The following is a 19053-nucleotide window of genomic DNA, read 5'->3' on the forward strand; positions in this document are numbered from 1 at the left end:
CAATCCTGTCTAAAATCCTTAGTTCATCTTGTATACTGTTTTTTTTTTTTTTACTCAGGCAGACATAGCTGGATAACAACAGCAAACATTTTTTGAATATTGTTTTCATTCTTTTAAAAATATATATGCAGTTCCTTAGGCAGTAATTTTTATGTTAACTAAAAATTTGACATTTAAATATTAGATTTCAACTACAGGGAGGGTTGCAGTGGAGTACAACAGACTATTGCACACACAAAAAAATTAATAAAAAAACCATGCCTGAAACTCAGACTTTGACTGAAAGTGTTTTGGAAAACAATCAATGTGCCCAGAGATTTCCCCTCAGTTTTGGGAAGGTTTTGGTGCTGCATGTGAAGATTTTTTTTTTTACCGGTTCGTTATAAATTCATTTCCTCTGTGACAGTAAAACACATTATTAGAACCTTCAAAGTCTCGTGTTGGTAAAACTGAGCTGATCAAATATTGCTGATTAATTCTGAAAGACTCAGACTGAAAACACTTGCTAGCTTTTCAACATTAAGGCTACAAAAAAATCTGTCATTGTTTAGTGTTAACTTCTACATTTTATTGGACCTTTCTTTTACAAAGTTGTGCCATTTCACACTGCACAAGAACTGGCTGAAAGCTCAGGTCATACATATAAATTACACTAGGTCTTACGTTGCAGTCTTGAACTATGTAGCTGTCAATCATTTCACCTCAATTTTTTAAAAACCCTCTGAACCATAAAGGAATCAAATGTGTTAGGCCAAAGTTACCCCATTTGTCAGAGCTGGAAACTGTAAGAAAAAAAGGACAAATTGTTGAATTTTGGTCTTTCTGACGGTCCCCGAGCTACTTTCCATGTTTCATGAAACTGCACAGAGCAGATAGGAGATGAGTGTGGAGACAACATAAAAATCTTAAGTAGTAAAATATGTATAATGTGTAGTTACCATTCTTTTCCTCATGTTGGTAATTGAGGATTGAACCTAGTAGGACAGACGAACCCTGAACCCGTGAAGCATACAACTACCGCAAACCCAAATGTATCTTTCTGATGGTTTTTCACAATAAGACGCTACCCTCCAGCCAGTTTCTCTTTCACATCTCTTAACTCCAGATGATTACGACATTCACGTTCTTTGGCTCTAATCATGTATGTTTATCCTCTCCCAAAAACATGTTTATGCTCAATAAACATGCATTTTAATGCACAACACTAGAACTACAGAAAACCTGCCCTTCAGTAAGAGTAAAACCCTGCTTACGTTTAACTTTGGTACATAGAATCTTTAAGTAACTGTTTTTTTAATCATTTATTCATTAAAAGTCAGCACAAGTCTCTAGGTCTGGAGGAAATTTAATCTATACCATTAAAGCTACATTGTCAAAAAGTTTTCTTGTAAACATCCAAACATATTTTCTGTGTATTTCAAGGTCAGTTTTTCAAACAAATATAAATCCTGAAACATTTAATTCATTCTCCCTTCCTTGCCATCTTTTTCACACTTCTGTTTGTCTACACATTGTTGCTCTCCTTAGCGTGCTTTTCAATGATCGGCTAATGTGGGAAGAGTCGATTGATTGAATTTAAATTACCTTTACGTTAGAAACTGACATCCACATGTGCGGTGCTGCTGCCAGATGCCCAGAGCTTAGCAGGCGCCCGTTCAGCTGTTTCCTTCCAGCATGCCTGAAATAATTCCGATTCCTCCCACTGCTTTTTCCACAATTCACCCGCTTTCTGAAATGTGCACTTTTATGATCGAAACCTGCAATTCTAACCAGCGTGATGCCTCTCATTATGACACGTAGAGGGCTGTGACAGAATAACTGCTGAATATGCTTCATTATTAGTGTCAAGTATCACTAGAAGATTGATTCTTAAAATGAAAAATGCGAAAATGCTGTGGATATTGTGCAGTCTAAGTGTTTTCATTTTTATTTTTGCTACTGTTCTGACACTGTGACTTTGTATGTTTGCAAGATTTTCGAGCGGATCCTGTTTATCTGGGCCATCCGCCATCCAGCCAGCGGCTACGTGCAGGGCATCAATGACCTGGTCACGCCGTTCTTTGTCGTATACGTCTTTGAGTACATTGGTGAGTAGCATCCTTCTCGCTCTCTCTCTTTTTTTTCTTACTCCTTTTCACTCTCGCTTTTAAAAACTCCCTAATCTTTTGTGCGATATGCTTTTGAAGTGAGGAGCAGTCATGTCTGCTGAAAGTGCTGCTCCACACAGTGCAGAGTGGCACCTTTATGGCTGGGTTTACTTGCTGGTTCACCACCACAGGTTGCGGGAAATCAACCTCGGGACCCCTCGAGACATCCTCTCTTTTCACAACTCTCCGGCCATTGAGCGTTCTCCTGCAGCGCCGTGCTCTCTTTTCCCCTCGCCTTTCTTCTCTCAGTCTGTCCGGCTTTCATTTAGACGCACGCCTCAGTCTCGGTTTGTGTTTGAATGTGCTTTTAGACTCCATCTTTCCAAGGAATTCAGGGTTGCACTTGTGGTTGGATTGTGTTGGTGTACATATGTGAGCGAGTGTGAATGACATTTGTAGGCGTCTGAGTGTTTTCTCCTTTTACGCTGCGCCACATTTAGCCAGATGAATTTTTTGTTTCACTCTGACGCTTTCTGTCATCTTCTGACAGTGTAAAAGTGCTCCCTCGGAAACAAATCATGAACAGAGTGGAAGAGAAATGAAGATTAAGATAGTGTGCTACCTGCATTTAATCATTTTAATTGTGTTTGAACTCGTTAGAAAACATGACCTGCCAGAAGTAAAACAATGAGTTACAACATTAAAACCACCTAATATTGTTTATCTGCCCTGTGGTGCCTGTTTTGCAGCTTGATACAAAAAGAAAACTTACAGAATTCTTATTTTTCATGACTAAGCTACAAGAGGCATCTGTCTGATGTTAGGTTTCTTGGAGATGCTATGGATTTTGTTTCAAATTTCTTTCACAAGAAACAGTTTGTTGACATGCGGGCTCCACATGTGTGCAGCAAAATGAGCGAGAAACACTGAACAGGAGGATTTGTCTTCAAAAAGTAAACGCAGCATCAGCTGTGTGGAGATATTTCAGCTCCAGAAAGAACAATGTTGACCAAAAGCAGGTGGTCTATCTAGCAATTTTTGCCTCGACATGAGGAAACACGTTTCGTTTTAACTGTTTGAAATCAGCAGTACAAAGCCAGATCTGAAAGCAATCCAAAGCAAAAAAAAAAAGATAAAGAAAAAAAATGTTTTTGTTGCTTTTGCCAGCCTTACAACATATGAAAAGGCTCCAAATGGCTTTTAACAGCATTTTCAAAGCTATTTTTTTTATTTTCTTCGCCTACAAAATCACCCAAATTACTTTAGAGTGATAAAGTCTGTTCAGACAGAGCTTTTCGAGTCATTTTTGGAAAATAATTGTGTTTTTTTCATATTGGAATATAAAATATCAAAAAAACAAAATATCAAAATGTCATTTTTTTTCAAAAAACGTCATTCCGCCTCAGTTCTCCTCAATTCTCCAGTATTCCACCATCCATAAAACCTTTATTGTTCACTCTAGGAGAATGATTTTCGCTCGACAGATTGCAGCAAAAATCCCCTCTGTAAATTTTTTACTCCAAAAGTTACAGCAGCCATGACCAAATATTGTGACAAATATGAGATGGTAAGATGTGAACTTTCTTTTCAAATTTGGTGATTTGAGATGTTCCTCGAGCCATATTTGAGCAATTTCAGAACCATGATGGATGTAGTGGGAGGTGCACGTCAAAACATCCACATAAATGCCAGAACACGAAATTTCCCAGCAAAACTTTCCACGTTTATGAGATGATCAATGTATATATTTCTGTGTATTTCTGTCTTTGTGTGTACATCAGCTTCACAGAACATAGGTAAAAAAAAAAAGAAAATCAAAGATCCATTGAATCAGGTTTGTAGAGAAAAACAGCCTGAACGTCCCTTTAACCACCTGCTGCGAGTTTTGAGGGTTTTTCCCGTATTCAGAAAACAATCGGTAATTTTTCATAAGCATTTTTGCTGCAGCGCCGTCTTTTCATTTGAGTTTTGTTTCTAATCAGCACTACATAGCAGCACAATCAAAACATCTTCATAGAGAAACTTGGACCCCATGCTGCCACTGCGACGCTGCAAGCTTCTTCTGTATCATAACGCATCTCTATGCATCCCATATATATGTATACGATGTGTGTTTAATTTCTCTGTGCAGTGTTTCGGCCCATCAAGCTCTCTTTGAAGCCTTTCAAAATAGAGCTGCTAAGTGGAAACCGCGATGCTCTGAGGAGTAACTCCCACACCCTGGACCCACTGTGGTCACGCAAATACAATTAGGATCCACAAGTTAAGTGCTGGGGAGCACGCAAGAGGTTGGACTCGGTGACTGCTGAGCTTCTCTGTACGACTTTGGGCACACAGCACTCTACTCAGAGCTAATGAGACTTTGTTTAAGACATTTTATCTGCTTTTAATGTAAGTCTCAGCTCTACTTGCTTAAACTTCCTTTGGTGTAATGCAGTACAAAGCAGCAGTATTGAAAACTACTGTAGGGCATCACAATGACCCTGAAGCTGAAGTCTCTAGGAAACCTTCATTTAGGGAACATTTATTGCTTGACTGTTGTATTAGAACCTTAAAAAATGTATAAACTCCAGAATGAAGTGAGCATAAATTGAGAATCCTCTTTAAAAAGGTTGGCATTGGATCCAGTGAGACCTCAAGACCTTCACTTACAAAACAGGTTGTTAAAGACAGTACTTGCAAACATTAAACTTTCACATCATTAAGAAAGTTTTTTTTTAATGTTTCCCATCTAGTTGTGCTCATAGCGATCTGTAAATCAATAGGGATAGACCGATTATAGACCCGGTTCATTATTGCGGCCAATATTTTTCTGAAATTAAATGCAGCCTCCTCTCTCTGTCGTTTGTCTCTCTGTGTTCTCAAAAATGTCTGTCAAGCATTAAAAACTGCAGAAGAAAGACAAGCCGTTGCCTCAAACCCAGAAATTAGCTTCTCTCACATTAGCTAAGGCTACGCTAACGGCTAAGTTAGAAGGCAGCCACAGATTAACCTGAAACACAATCTGGAGAACAGTAATTAATAATGATTTAAGATGTGAACCCTAGTGGGCAATACAATGGATAAAATGATGAAATATTAGGAAAATAGAAGATGTAACTACAGATGCCAAATCTCAGGGATCTTGCATAAACAGAGGAGAGAGTTTGAGTCACCCTTATTAATAGAGAAGCCTAGTTATAAATGACAGATTCTCTGCTATCACATGCTGTTAAAACATTACGTTGAATGCAAATTGATTCCACATATTAGTTATCAGTCTTTCTCTTACCACTAAGTAGCATCGCTCTCGACCCCATATCGGTTGATCCCTATTAGAGAGTTATAATATGGTATTTGAATCAAGCCTAAATGGCAGATTTTGATCAAAGTTTTCACATCTTGTATTTATTTGAAACATGACTGTCACTCTTTTATTGCCATCATTTTGTTGTGTCCTGTTTTTTTTTTTTTTTTTTAAATTGGTGGCGTAATGGAGAGCGCCACCAACTATTTATCTCAAGGAACTGTTTCTATTTTACATATTCGGTTATAGTCACCCTTGTTAATGAAGAGGCTTAGTTATGAATGACAGGTTCTTTGTGATCACATGCTGTTAAAACATTACATTTAGTCTATACCGGTTCCAAGTGTCAATTATTAACCTTTCTCAATTCCTAATAATCAACCTAAGTTTCGGACTATGTTGAAAATCCAAATCGGACGATCCCTAGGATGTACTTTTAGAAAAGAGATCTAAAACAAGCATTCAGATTTTCCAAATATTGATTTTTGATCTTTCTTGATGACCCATAACATTGGTATTGTCTCTAAAGAACAAAAACAAAAGGAACAAGTAAAGTAAAATGCCCAAGATCCTTAAAATCTTGACTCTTATTTTCCACTTGTTCTCTCCTGCCCTTCACTTTCTCCACTGTTCTTCATTAGGATGTTCTCCTGCGTCTTGCTGTTTTACCTTTTTCCTTCACTGCCATTTTGGCCTCCTCCATTATTCCTCTTCCCTCCCCACCTCCCTCTGCATTTGGGTCTCCTCTCTCTTTGCCTTTCTCAGCGTGCGAGTCAGACTCTTGTCAGATCTTCAAAGCATCACCCCATGCTTTGTTCCCCGGTATCTCCATGCGCTGATGAGCCTTGAATAATATACACAGCCAGCACACCTTCAAACGTGCCTGGGCTGGCATCTTACATGATGGCTTGATGTGCCGTGTTGTTGTTTGTTAGGTGCTCCTCTTTTCTGATGCAGGGGGAGAAAGAGCCAAGGCAGAAAGAGGTTTGGCTCTTTTATGAAGTGGCCTTAATTCTGCTCCTTTGTGGAGGGCTAGAAAGTGTGATATGCTCTCTCATGCTGTCGCGCTCTCTTGCACTCTCTGGCTGTCTCTCGTCTTTTCTTGCCGTCTTCTCTTTTTTCTTCTAGGTTGCATCCTTCCCTCTCTCCTTCCCTCCCCCCTGGCTCTTTATTTCCTTCTTTCTTTTACAAGTGAGCTCATGAATGCGTGATGAAAGCAGGGTGTTTTTCTCTGAAGTCGCAATTAATTTCAGTAAGATTTATTAAATAAACTGCATTCCACACACTCCCAAAAAAAAACACACGAAAAAACAAGTACATTCCAATTGGATATCTGCTTCACAAGGAAAGTTAGCTTTTTCAATCATTTGTTCAGCAGCAATCTCAACAGATGTGGTATTTTTCTGCAGAAACATAACTACACAATTGGTTACAGAAGCTAATATGTGCCACATTCAGAAGAAATAACTTCTAGTAGGTGTTTTGCAAAAGTGTCCACCAGTTGCACCTTCAGCTGTAAGAGGGTTTGGGGGTTTTCTTGCATGTTCTGCCGATTTTCAATCTAGTTTAAAATGGGATTCCAATCTGGGCTTTAACTCATCCATTCCATAACCCTCCATTTCATCCTTTTCAGTCATTCCTCGGTGGATTGCTTGACTGTTTTGGATCATTATACAGTTAAAAGGTCCATTTCTAGCTTTCGGACAGATGGCCTCACATTTTCTTCAAGCACTCTTTGATATGATGCAGAATTCACAGTTGAATCAATGGCTGACGCTGCCCAGTTCCTGAGGCAGTGAAGCAAACCCAGACTATAACATTTTTACCACCATGCTTCACAGCTTGTGTTAGTTTCTTCCTCTTCTTGTGGCCAAACATGTCTGCTGTTACTGAGGCCAAACAACTCAATCTTTGATTTGTCTGTATTCCAGAATGCCTGGTCTTTGCCTGTATGTTCCCCGGCAAACTGTAGCTTTGGACAGCAAAGGCTTTTTTCCTGGCAGGCCTATCATGCAGGTCAGATGTGAGTGACCTCTGTCTGACTCTAGATGCAGCACTTTGACTCCAGCAGCTGAAGAGTTACATGCAGAGGTGAAATCGAGTTATTCTTGAAGACTTCTGTTTGCATCAGACAAGCTGCTCTTAGGCTGAATTTACAGTTTTGGAACAATTTGGCAGACATTTGGATCTGCGCCGCTGATAAAAGGTTTTTCTTCCGGTGGAATGATTTCTCCACAACCTTTCTTCTAAAGGTCTTAGAGATCTCTTTAGGTCGTGGCAAAATGGCAATGAACACTTCAGTAACAGAGAGAGCATCAGATCCTAGATGTTAAAGGTTTAAATTTGACATCCCAATCATTAGCACCAAATCTGGAAACCTGATTCTAAATTTATGGATTTGAAGATGTGACAGTGTCTTTTTTACATGTAACTGATCATGTTCACCTTTACATTATAGAAATTGCACCAAACTGTTATGTGAGAGTTGTTTGAGTCACATTCAGTTGTACAAATGTCAGTAAAATAATAACAATTAACCTACTTAATTCTCAATCACAACTGTGTATAATTAAAATATTCACATTGACAGCTGTTTGTAGGTCAGACGCGCAGATAATAGTCTCTCCTACTTTATTCACTTTTTTCTGAATGATAAGAAAAAGGGAAATGTGAAAACGTCAGAGAATAATCAGTTAAATTTAAGGACAAAAGCTTATTAAGTGAAAACAGTGTCTTGACAATAATCCAGTTGAATCAAATCAAGTTGATAGTTTGTCATTTGATATTCTAGAATATTGTCAGTAGTAATCTGTTGCCAGCCGGTATCCCAACAGCAGGAACACTTGTTGGAAGGAGCACTTAACTACAAACTATTTCTAAAAGCTTATCATTGAAAGTATTGCCACAATTTAACATAATAATGTCACAGAAGGCTTTCCACAGATTTAGTTTTGATTGAACCTGCAATAATGAGTTCTTTTGGCCACGTTGGGGCAGCAGAAACAAACTTTTAGCAGAATACTAACTCATTATTTACTTTAAAATTGGTATGAAAACATGTTAGCCTTGTTTTTTTTTTTGTACTGCAAACAACTGCCTTAATACAGTGCATCCAAAATGATTGACAGACTGGTGATTGTAATCAAATCCAAAAAGTTTGTCACTTTAAATAAGTTCGAGGTTGCACATTTACACGGTGATCAAACAATAAAATTGATCTTATTTTACATAGTCCAATATGGAGCTATTTTCAGGCATAGCTATTTATCAATTTTGAATTTGAATGTCTTGGTTATAGAATTAATTGTTGTAACACCAGTTCTGCAGTTACAAATGAGGAAAATGTACAAATGCGCACTACATTTAAGTGAGTCTCTTTTAGTGGCACAGTATTGTCTGTTTGGTTTGCACCCCGATGCTGTAAATGAAAAGTGCAGCAAGTAATAAAGTGTCTCTGATTATCTTGCGTTACAGGTCAGCATTGGTTGGTATCCTGCAGATCTAAATTGTGCTACAAAACAGCCAAACCCAGAGCCAAAGCCTCTTTAGAAACTAAGATGAGAACAACTCTGGTTAGGGCTGGGCAAACAACCGAAAATTTACCATTACAAATTTATTACAATGACCGACGTCATTTTGCCCATGTCGGTAAATTCGGTGTTTTAAAAAATAAAATTATTTTTGGTCTGTTTTGACTGTGCGCTGGTATGCTATGTTCATTCCCCTTTAAGACAGGGGACAGCGTGTGGAGTCACGTGACTCCACCCATTCACTCTGAGCAAGAAGGTAAACAGACGACAAGGAAATGACTGATGGTTTAAATGTAGAAACAGCTGACACATCCGTAGATGAAGCAGTATTGGTTGAAGTTGAGCCTGTTGTGCTCATTCCAAAAAGAAATTCCCCATCTGTCGTTTGGAAATATTTTGGGTTCCACAAAGATGATGCTGAGCAAAAGAACGCGAAGTGCAAAGTGTGTCTGAAAACCGTCGTAGCTTCCCAAAGCAACACGTCTAACCTTTTCCACCACCTACAGCACAACCATGCTGTTGAGTTTGAAGATGTGTGAAAAGCTCAAAGCCAGAAACAAGGTTCGAGAAGTGTCACGGTCACCCCCAGGCAGCAGCCCATAACAGAGGCATTTGCGGGAGCTACACCATACGAGAGAACTTCTAAAAGGTGGCTAGAAATAACCAACGCGATAGCCTACCACATAGCAAAGGATTTGGCTCCCATAGCTACAGTGGAGCGCACAGGGTTTAAACGCCTCATGCACGTAGCTGAGAAGAGGTACACCATACCATCGCGAAAGTATTTTTCGAAAGCATTATTTATATTATTTGTTTACAAGGGATACTACCTCCACAAAGACGTTACCGTCTTTATATAAATATTGGCCTTTGTACGGCATTACCTTTGCACAAGCTATTTCCACAAAAAAACTTTATAAGAGGTAGCCTTTTTCTCCTGTTCTATGTGACTTTGTTCAAGTCATGCAATCTATTTTGAATGTTTATACTTGAATGGTTACAAGTAATTTTTAAACGTTTATATTTCATTGAAAGTAATGTATGCTAGTTGTTAAATAAATTAACGAAAAGCAGTTCATTTGCATCATTTTCTGTGATTATTTTCAGATGGCAAAAATATAGTGCTTTGTTGGGGGTGGGATTTATCGTGCATTTATCGTTATCGAGGTAAAATTGACCAATTTATCGTGATATTGATTTGAGGTCATATCCCAGCCCTAACTGTAGTGTTTTCTCACACCAAGTTTGCTCTCTGAAAATGTTCATCAGATTTAATTTTCTAATCCTTGCTCCAAATGTGTTTGTTGTGTCTGAGCGGTTTCAAGCCTTGAGAAAGTTTGAGTGACAGCCAGTATCTGCGAATGTGAGCCAGTTCACTGATGGGAACATGATTAAGACTTTGACCTGTTTGCAGCTGCTTAGTCTGTTCTGTAAACGAGTCTTTTCTGTGTGTTCTTTTGGATGTTGCCTCAGACTTTATTTCTTCAATCAGTCAATCAAACTTTATTTATATAGCACTTTTCATATAAACAGAGTTGCAACACAAAGTGCTTCACAGATTAAAAACAATCCCGCTCCACCCACTCCACCCGCTAACCCGTCTTCCCCAAACCCAAAGATATAACACAAAAACACAGTCACACTATAATATATGGCTATATTCTTAGCCATTCTCTGTCGAGCTTTCGAGATTCGTCTTTGATTGAAGTCTTTTTGGTGCCACCTCTGGGGTTGCTTCTGTGGGCTGCACCCCTAAAACACGTAGAAATGGGGTAAAATGGGTTGAAAAAAAGAGACTGGCGACCTGTCCAGGGTGTCCCCTGCCTTCGACTAAGTCAGCCGAGATAGGCTCCAGCACCCCCCGCGACCCTAGTGAGGATAAAGTGGTGTATAGAGAATGGATGGATATAGAGAAAGGGTAGAAAAAAATATGAGATCATACCTTTGCTTCCAATGAGATTCCCCCACTTTTATTTGCTTGGTTGACTTGGTTTACTTGCCTCCCTTTTGTTCAACTACTCTTGTCTGTCACTTTGTTAGTGTCACTTTGTTTTTCGGTTTGGCTCCTCTCGCTTTGTTTGTCTGGATTTTTTCAAGTCGCCTAACAGCCTTGGTCTGGCACTGCAGTGCTTGTTCAGCTGCCATACACTCCATTTACCTTTTGATGATGCAATGCGCAGTGATGGCTCGACTTCGTAGCTGCTCCATCTTCGCCGCACTCCTTCACTTTTTCGGCCCGTATCCAGCTTTCATTAACACCCGACTGTTAATCCAAATTGAAAAGTTCCCGTTGGTTTGTTATTGAAGCTGTGGAAGATAAAATAACACAAAAGTTGTTGTGTTTCCACTTGGACTTTTAAGCAATCAAGCAGGCCTCCCTCCTGTCAAAGAGGAAATTGATCTTGGGGAGTCTGTCGTGTCTTCTACTCAAGCTGTGAAGCATTACTTTGCTTTTGTCTTCCACAGGGAAGTGCCTCTCCCATTAGCCGACAATAAAAGTCATCTAATTAATGCCAGGATGGGCTGTGACAGGGCAAGGTGCAAAACCAGTCTTCTTTTAATGTGGAGAGGCTATTGATTGACTTTTGGATCCATAATGCAATCTCCATACCAGTATCCAAGTATGGATCTGTTCAGAAGAAAGATGAGATCAAGGAAGCAACAAGAGAAACATGGAAGAAGGTGTGGCATGAGAGTCCAGAGAGGTGAGCGTTTGACAACTGTGAGTAAAAAGAGAGGCCAAATAGAGACAAAGTAATAAAAAATAACGGCAGCCGGAGAGTGAGGGCAGGAATGAAGACAAAGAGGGACAAACAACAGAACAAGAAAACAAGATTTTCACAAAGGGAAAAATGAGTGACTTAGAAAGTGCCCCCATGCTGTCAGAAAGCAGCCGGTCTTTCCTCCTCTAAGCTAAGAGATGAATGGTCTAGTGTACCTGATCGCTAGCCTCTGCTTTGAAGCTCGTCATAGTGGGCAGAAAGTGGCTAATGTAATCCGAGCAACAGCTTTGTCTGTTGCTGGGATTGCATGACGGATTCAGCAATGAGCTCTGCACATACCAAGGTATGAAAGCAGTGCGTCTAATGTTCTGAATTCAAGTCTGATTAAATGCACTCTATATACTATATATAACAGTTTGTCCACATTTTGTGCTGTCAGCTACAATAGAATTACAATACAATTTTCTTTTTAATCTTTAGGTTTCAGTTTTAAAAATGTTCCACTAAGGTCCTAACAAAAATATCCTGATGGGTGCATGAGATTTAAATGTGGAAAATTAATTCTGAATGACAGTGTGTAAGAAAACAGTTTAAGAATGAAAAAGCATGCGTCATAGCTGAACGATACCGCTGCTCTAATAAATATTTTTATGCTAAGTGAATAAGCTCCAAAACCTGCTACACATTGCCTGGCCTTTGCACGATAGCAAGTAGTAGGTGAAGAAAGTGGATGATTTTCACTGTAAAGATTAGGTGGAAGGCAAAATAAGACACCCAGAGAGTACATTTGAACTTGCATTGACTGGGTGCACATTAAAAGGACTCCAACTGAAGGATAATTGAATGAAAATATGTACGCAAGCAATTTAACCAAGCCTGCTTTAAAGGTGGTGCAGGTTTAAATAGAGTGGATGTAATGGAAGGTTTGCTTTCTTTTGAATAACAGGGTCAATCCTTGTTCAATGATAATTTTTTGCTGCATTAAATGTAACTATTTTGATAGGAGACTTCACATTTTTCTGACATATGCTTGAATCGAATGTTGTCAGATAAAATTTATTGCTTTACTTCTTCGACAACCCAGTTAAACTCAGTTGGTTTGATCAAACGTACAGTCAAATGCAACTTTAAGAAAAGAAACAGCACTTTACTTCTTTGCGCTGACAAAAGTGTTCCTACTACTTAGAGTCTGGATGCACTCTCATCATTTTGTAGACATATGTTGCCGTCCTTGTAGAAGTCGGATAATGTGTTTGGAGAGCAGAGGCCCTTGAGGAAGGAAGGATGAGGACAGACCTAAAATGTTCTAGGTTAAGCACATTTTAAAATTTGAATGCACTTTATTGCTACAGATGCAGAGTCTGGTCTCCAAATGGGATGTGAATTACTGGAGAAGCCTCAGACATTTACAGAACCCAACTCGCATCACTTAGCGAGGGGCAAACAGGGGTAAAGGGACAAATAAGGTGTCTAACCAACCGGAGCCATCCATAAAATTAGAAATTTTAGAGATGCGTCCTTGTGGATATTAGGGGGATGGAAGGAATGAGCAACGAGAAGAGCAGTGTGACTGGAAGATGAATGTCCTGATGCTGCTCTGTGAACCTCTTTAAGAGTCCTCAGATCCCCAGATGCACACTTTTCTCTCAAGAAACTACTCTAAGCTTTCACAAATGCAGAAAAATGTGTACTTGCCTAGCTCCTCACAAGAAGCAACTGGTGTCTGCCAAGGGCACATTTGTGAATTATACACACACTTTTCAGTCAGCTTTTAAGAAGTAAAAGCTTTCGGACATCCACTTTTTGTCTTTGACATTTAGCATTGTTTGGAAAAGCACACAAAACATGCTTTACAATATGACAAAATTTCTGTTCAAGAAATTGAATGAAATGGGAGAGAGGGGAGAGATTAAGGAGCAGCATGCCTTCTTTCAGATTGTGTTTATTTAATTTGCTATTTTACCTGCAAATTCACTCATTTAGGAAGTTTGTGTGGAGCGGCCTTTCCTAGAGGTGATGTGGTTTGGTAGATCATCTATACCACTAATGTTGCTGATTTAGTAGGATGTTTGACAGCATACTGTTGATTACAGTTGCATCCATAAGTAGTAAGGCAGCGATACAACTTTTGTCTTTCCTCCTCTGTATAGTACAACGGTGGATTTGAAATAAAGCAGTCAAGATATGACTGAAGTGTAAACTTTTATTTTTTATTCAAGGATTGAAACAAAAACACTTTACTAATAGTTTGGGAATTGCAGCTGCTTCTTTTTTCACGGTCTCATTTTTTTATTTATTTATTTTTACTGACTCAAAAGTAATGGGACAAACCAACATGGGACTTAAGATGAACTTTTTAACTGGTCGCACATGATTTGATTCCTTCTCATAAATAGTTGTCTTAATTTGCATTTCCTAGTTGTCAATTGATGTAAAGGTTGATTTGATTTATGAATTGTGTATCAGAAAATATATTATTTTTGTCTCAAATGCGACCACATGAATTTTAACCTGCACTCTCAAAAAAAAAAAAAAACAAACATATGTGACCTATTTGGTCATGGGCTGAAACCCTGGAACATAAAAATCTACAGATAATTTTTAATACTTCTTTGCCGATTCTTTGCAGTCACGGTTGCTGATTTAAGTCTTAAGTCACCAAAAGCTGAATTTCCTTCCTGAAGCTGCTTTATCAGGTCTTTACTGCAGTTTGCTTGTTTGTGGGCCCTCACCCACACAATTTTGTCTTCATTAAGTGAAGAAGCTTTAACAAAAACAAAAACATTTCGCTACTTTACATGTAACTACTTTGAGCACGAGACTTAAAATTTTTTCCGATGATCAGTATCGGTAAATAGTTGAATGATTATTGTTAAATCAAATGCACCACTTCATGTCTAATCTAGCCACCTCTCTGTCTGTTGTCACTTTGTGGTCTCAAATGTCTCTCAAGCTGCAAAAAACTGAACAAGAAACACGAGCCATTGGCACAAACCAGGAAATTAGCTTCTCTCACATTGTCAACGACTATGCTAATGGGTAGCAACTAGGTTAAAAGGCAGCCACAGATTAACCTGAAACAGAGTCTGAAAAACAGTAATTATAATCTTTTCAGATATTAACCTTGGTGGGCAATAGAAATGATAAAACATGGGAAGATTCAGAAAATAGAGAAGAACAACTGCAGGAGACAAATTGATCAGTCTCAGTTGATCCATATAAATAGAGGAGAGCGTCCTAATTGAATCACCCCTATTTATATTTTGCATAACTATTTAGTTATAGTCATCCTTATTGATGAAAAAGCCTAGTTATGAGTGTCAGTTTCTCTGCTATCACACACTGGTGAAACATTGTACTTAATGTATTTTGATTCCATATATTGGTCTTTCTTGATCACCAGTGGTACTCATTGGTATTAAAAAAACAATATCAGTCCATCCATACTTCAGTCGCATCTTGTTTGATTAATTTCAGTGAACATTTGTGTCTCTGTCCAAATACTTAAGCGCTCAGCTGTATTTATTGATGACGTGTGCAGTGCCTCTGCTGGATGTCTCATTGGAAAGTCAGTATGTTGCAGAGAACCTATTTCATATGTACATGTCCACGCTCAGCCTCTGCATTGTCACCATATGTGGTGTACCTGCAGCATTGCAGATAGCCTGACTAGATGCAACACCAGGGGATAAAGCTGGGAAGATGGAAGCATACTGTCAGTCAGCTGTGATGAAATGCCTGCAGGGGTCTAACACCACACACAAACACAGACCGGTGAGGTGAGCTGCCACAAATGCAAACCCACTCAGTCTAAAGCTGATGTCTTATATATGAAGAGAAAAGCGAAAGAGTCTAGTTGGATTGGATGCAAACTAAACTTACACCGAATGACACCGGGAACTTTGTCTGCAAATTAAGAGTTGTTCTTCTCCGAAACTGGCATTGAGATGTCATTGTCACCCGCTACCTGACACACAAGGTTGGCAGGTTATGTATTTTGGCAGGTTGTTTTGCAGTAAGCAGCAGTTTGGATTACTTCACTTTTTGGCTCTTTCAGCATTATGTTGTGTCTTTTCTTTTTTCCTTCCCCTTCTCCCTTATGTCTCTTCTTGGATTTGTTGTTTGCATTTTAGCCAGCATCACATTTGTCAGCAATTTTATTTCTCTTACGTGCCCAGAAATCAGTGTCATGTAGAGATGCAGTAATTAGTGGACTGACAGAAAATTAATTTAATCATCATTTTTAAGGAAGCAGTCCAAATTCTCTGGTTCCAGCGTCCTGAATCTGAATACTGACATTTTTTTTTTTTTTTTTTACATTGTCTCTACATTTCTATGTAGACATGACTTTAGTTTTCTATGGTTGTAAATTGTGCATTTTAGTTCTGTATATAAGGATGGACAGTTCCCCAAAATGATGCTTAAGCATCTCAGAAATGAGCACTGCCATCTTGTGCTGGTGACATAAATTGAAGCTGCAGAGGTGCTATCTATATCGACTCCTCTGGATCAATACTAACAGAGTATGTCACTCGTGCAGCATGGCCATTTCTTGAGATGTTTTGGTGTCACTTTTGTCCATCTTTTCAGACAGGCTGTGTTGCAAACTCGAGCGTTTTAGGTCGACTGATATGTTTTTCAGATCTTATGCTGATTATTAGTAATAAAGGTGACAACTAATATTTGGAAGTGATTATAGTACATTTTCAGTAACAAGAAAAATCTTTTTGTCAAGAATTAGAATAAACTGTAAAATGAAACACTGAAACTGAAATGCCTTTATTTATTCAGATCTTGCATACGCTTAAGTGAAAAAAAGTTCAAGAGTTATCACAATAGACTATGGGTGGGATGTTGCCCTGGATTCCAAATAGAGTCAAAGTAGTGCATTTTTAAATTATTTTAATTTATCAGGAATCGGTTAAAGGCATTAGAGGAGATTTAATTTCCTACGACTTTGAACGTAGCATGCGCATGTGCACATACAACCTCTTCCTCACCCCCCTCTAACCTCCCCCCTCTTAACATTTACGAAGAAACGCCCCCCTCCAGAAACTTGCGTAGCACTCGTGAAGTTGTCTTTTACGGCTGGGTCCCCCTGGATCTTTATCTGCCATTATGTAAAAAAAGATGAGCAAAACAAGTCGCCAGCTAACTACGAAGCTATACCAAAGCAACACATACACAAAACACGTAAGTCCAAGGCGTACGTAATCTACGTAACTTGGCCTGAGCCGGAAGATTTTTGATTGACAGGAAAGGGAGCAAAGCAAACGCCTCGGTCCGAGCGCGTTGATTGGCTGATGTTTTTCAGGTCCTGCCATGTCTACAGTTGTTTTTTAAAATTTTTTATTCTTTTAGAAACCATACATACAAGTCCACTAAAGGTCAGTATATTCATTTTATGTGAATCAGACAAATTAAACAAAAAAAAACCATCCTCCATAATGCCTTTAAAAAAGTAATATTCACAATTGGAAAAATACTGAATGTCATATCCAATAATTGCTGAGGCCGACAATAGATTGACCTGTAGTCAACAAAAGACATTTAAAGATGTCACTTTTACCTTTGGTAGATTGGACATTTCTAATTTTCTGAGACTTTATACACTAACTCATAAATTAATTAACTGACTCAATAGTCAGTAGTTTAGGATATTACAGCCCGTCATTGAGGTAAGTTTTACTACTTTGTTCTTATTTGTTTTTTTATGTGTTTGAGTGTTTTTTGTCTTTTCTAAATAACTATAATTGACCGATTTAACAAAGATCTCCAGTCAGACATGATTTGAGAATGCTGGGGTTCATATTGACATCTTATAATTTCATTTAGCAGACGCTTTTATCCAAAGTGACATACATCTCAGAGCAGATACAGCACAAGATACTAGGTAGGCTAAGAACCTTGCACATGGGTCCTCACTGGATAACTGACCAGGATTTGAACCATCAATCCCCTGTGCCAAAGTCAGGGGTGCTAGTTACAGGAGGCCTTTTTAGAGCTGCAACTGTTGTTTTGTTAACAAAGTGGTAATTAAGGGCGGGTTTTGCTTGGATATTATTAACACAAAACCCCCATGCTTAATGTATCACTGCTGTTATTAATAATCTTCCTAATGTATTGGTATTTATCTTCAAACTAAGGATGCCAATGCTCAGTGCACCCTTTATACATTTGTTTTAATAAATTAACAAAGTAATAATAACTTTGTGCTGAGTGTTTTGCAGTGAGAGGGAGAGAGAAAATCACACTTCATTAATGTTGCTGTGTGTGTGTGTGTGTGTGTGTGTGTGTGTGTGTGTGTGTGTGTGTGTGTGTGTGTGTGTGTGTGTGTGTGTGTGTGTGTGTGTGTGTGTGTGTGTGTGTGTGTGTGTGTGTGTGTGTGTGTGTGTGTGTGTTTGTTATCTACCACTGGATGGAAGTCTGTTTTGGACTTTGTAAAGCTAATAATCACAGAGTTGTTTTATTAAATAATGATTGTTACCTTTGTTTTATTCATCTGGGCAGTGGAGTTGCTGCTTTGTCCAGAAAATCAAAAACACTGCGTGTGTATGTATACATGCATGCTTGACATCTTTTCCACTGTTGCTCTTCACATTCAGCAGCTTTGGAAATAATTATTAGACCGCCTGCTGTTTTGTGTACCAATGTCTATACACCAAGCCAGTACATTCAGTGAATTATGTTTACAGTATGTATGTCAATATTCGCACTATAGATGGTTGAAAACATGGTTCGAGTCACCGTCATTTTATTGCTCAAAAATGCCTAAAAGAAAAAAATAGCAAAATAACAAGAATGCCATCTTTGTGCTTAATAAAGAGGAATGCAGTAAGAAAGGCAAACCAGCTTGAAATCAGCGATAGAGCAACCACTACAACTTTAGGAAGAAAACACAGTATGTTTTCACCCAGAACTGCAAAGAAAGGGGCAGAAAACGGTGCACACTGCTTTCACTGTTAGCATTTTAACCGCTACCAATTTAAGGCTGCTTCTCAGTACTCATCATTTCTGTTAATTCAACTAAAATCTTCTTTTGGCCAGTAGATATTTACACATTTTTAAGCACTAAATCATAGAAAAACTCTCCTCCCTTCCCTTCTGTCTTTGTATCCATCCATCTGCCTGTTTGTCCGTCTATAGATTGAGCAAACTGTGGTGTGGCTCTTGGCCAGTGGGCGGTTAACTAATATCGGCTTCTCTCTCCCCATGGTTTGGCCACTGTTGGTCGAGTCTTCTATTCCAAGTCTCCCTCTGATTAACGTCTGTTATTAGCTCTAATGAGCTGCTTAGTGATTGCCTGAGCACAGCTGCTGACATCCAGCAGGAACACCGTCTTTCCCACTTTCTTCCTTATCTACTTTTACTTTCTCTAATTTCTCCTGCTTTAATCATTCGCTGAGATTATTGACTCCATGTAGCCA

At 38.8% G+C, this 19053-nt stretch overlaps 1 protein-coding gene across 2 annotated transcripts in view; it reads left to right on the top strand.

Annotated features, from left to right (window-relative positions):
- tbc1d22a (TBC1 domain family, member 22a) overlaps nucleotides 1-19053 on the top strand; it is a 166140-nt gene that overhangs the window by 51213 nt on the left and 95874 nt on the right. For both annotated transcript variants that reach the window (XM_051946344.1, XM_051946341.1), the window contains exon 9: nucleotides 1973-2087. In XM_051946344.1, the coding sequence (XP_051802304.1) occupies nucleotides 1973-2087 (115 nt within the window). The remainder of the gene's footprint in view (nucleotides 1-1972; nucleotides 2088-19053) is intronic.

Source organism: Acanthochromis polyacanthus, chromosome 1 (genome assembly GCF_021347895.1).
Source record: "Acanthochromis polyacanthus isolate Apoly-LR-REF ecotype Palm Island chromosome 1, KAUST_Apoly_ChrSc, whole genome shotgun sequence".
Taxonomy (NCBI): Eukaryota; Metazoa; Chordata; class Actinopteri; family Pomacentridae; genus Acanthochromis; species Acanthochromis polyacanthus.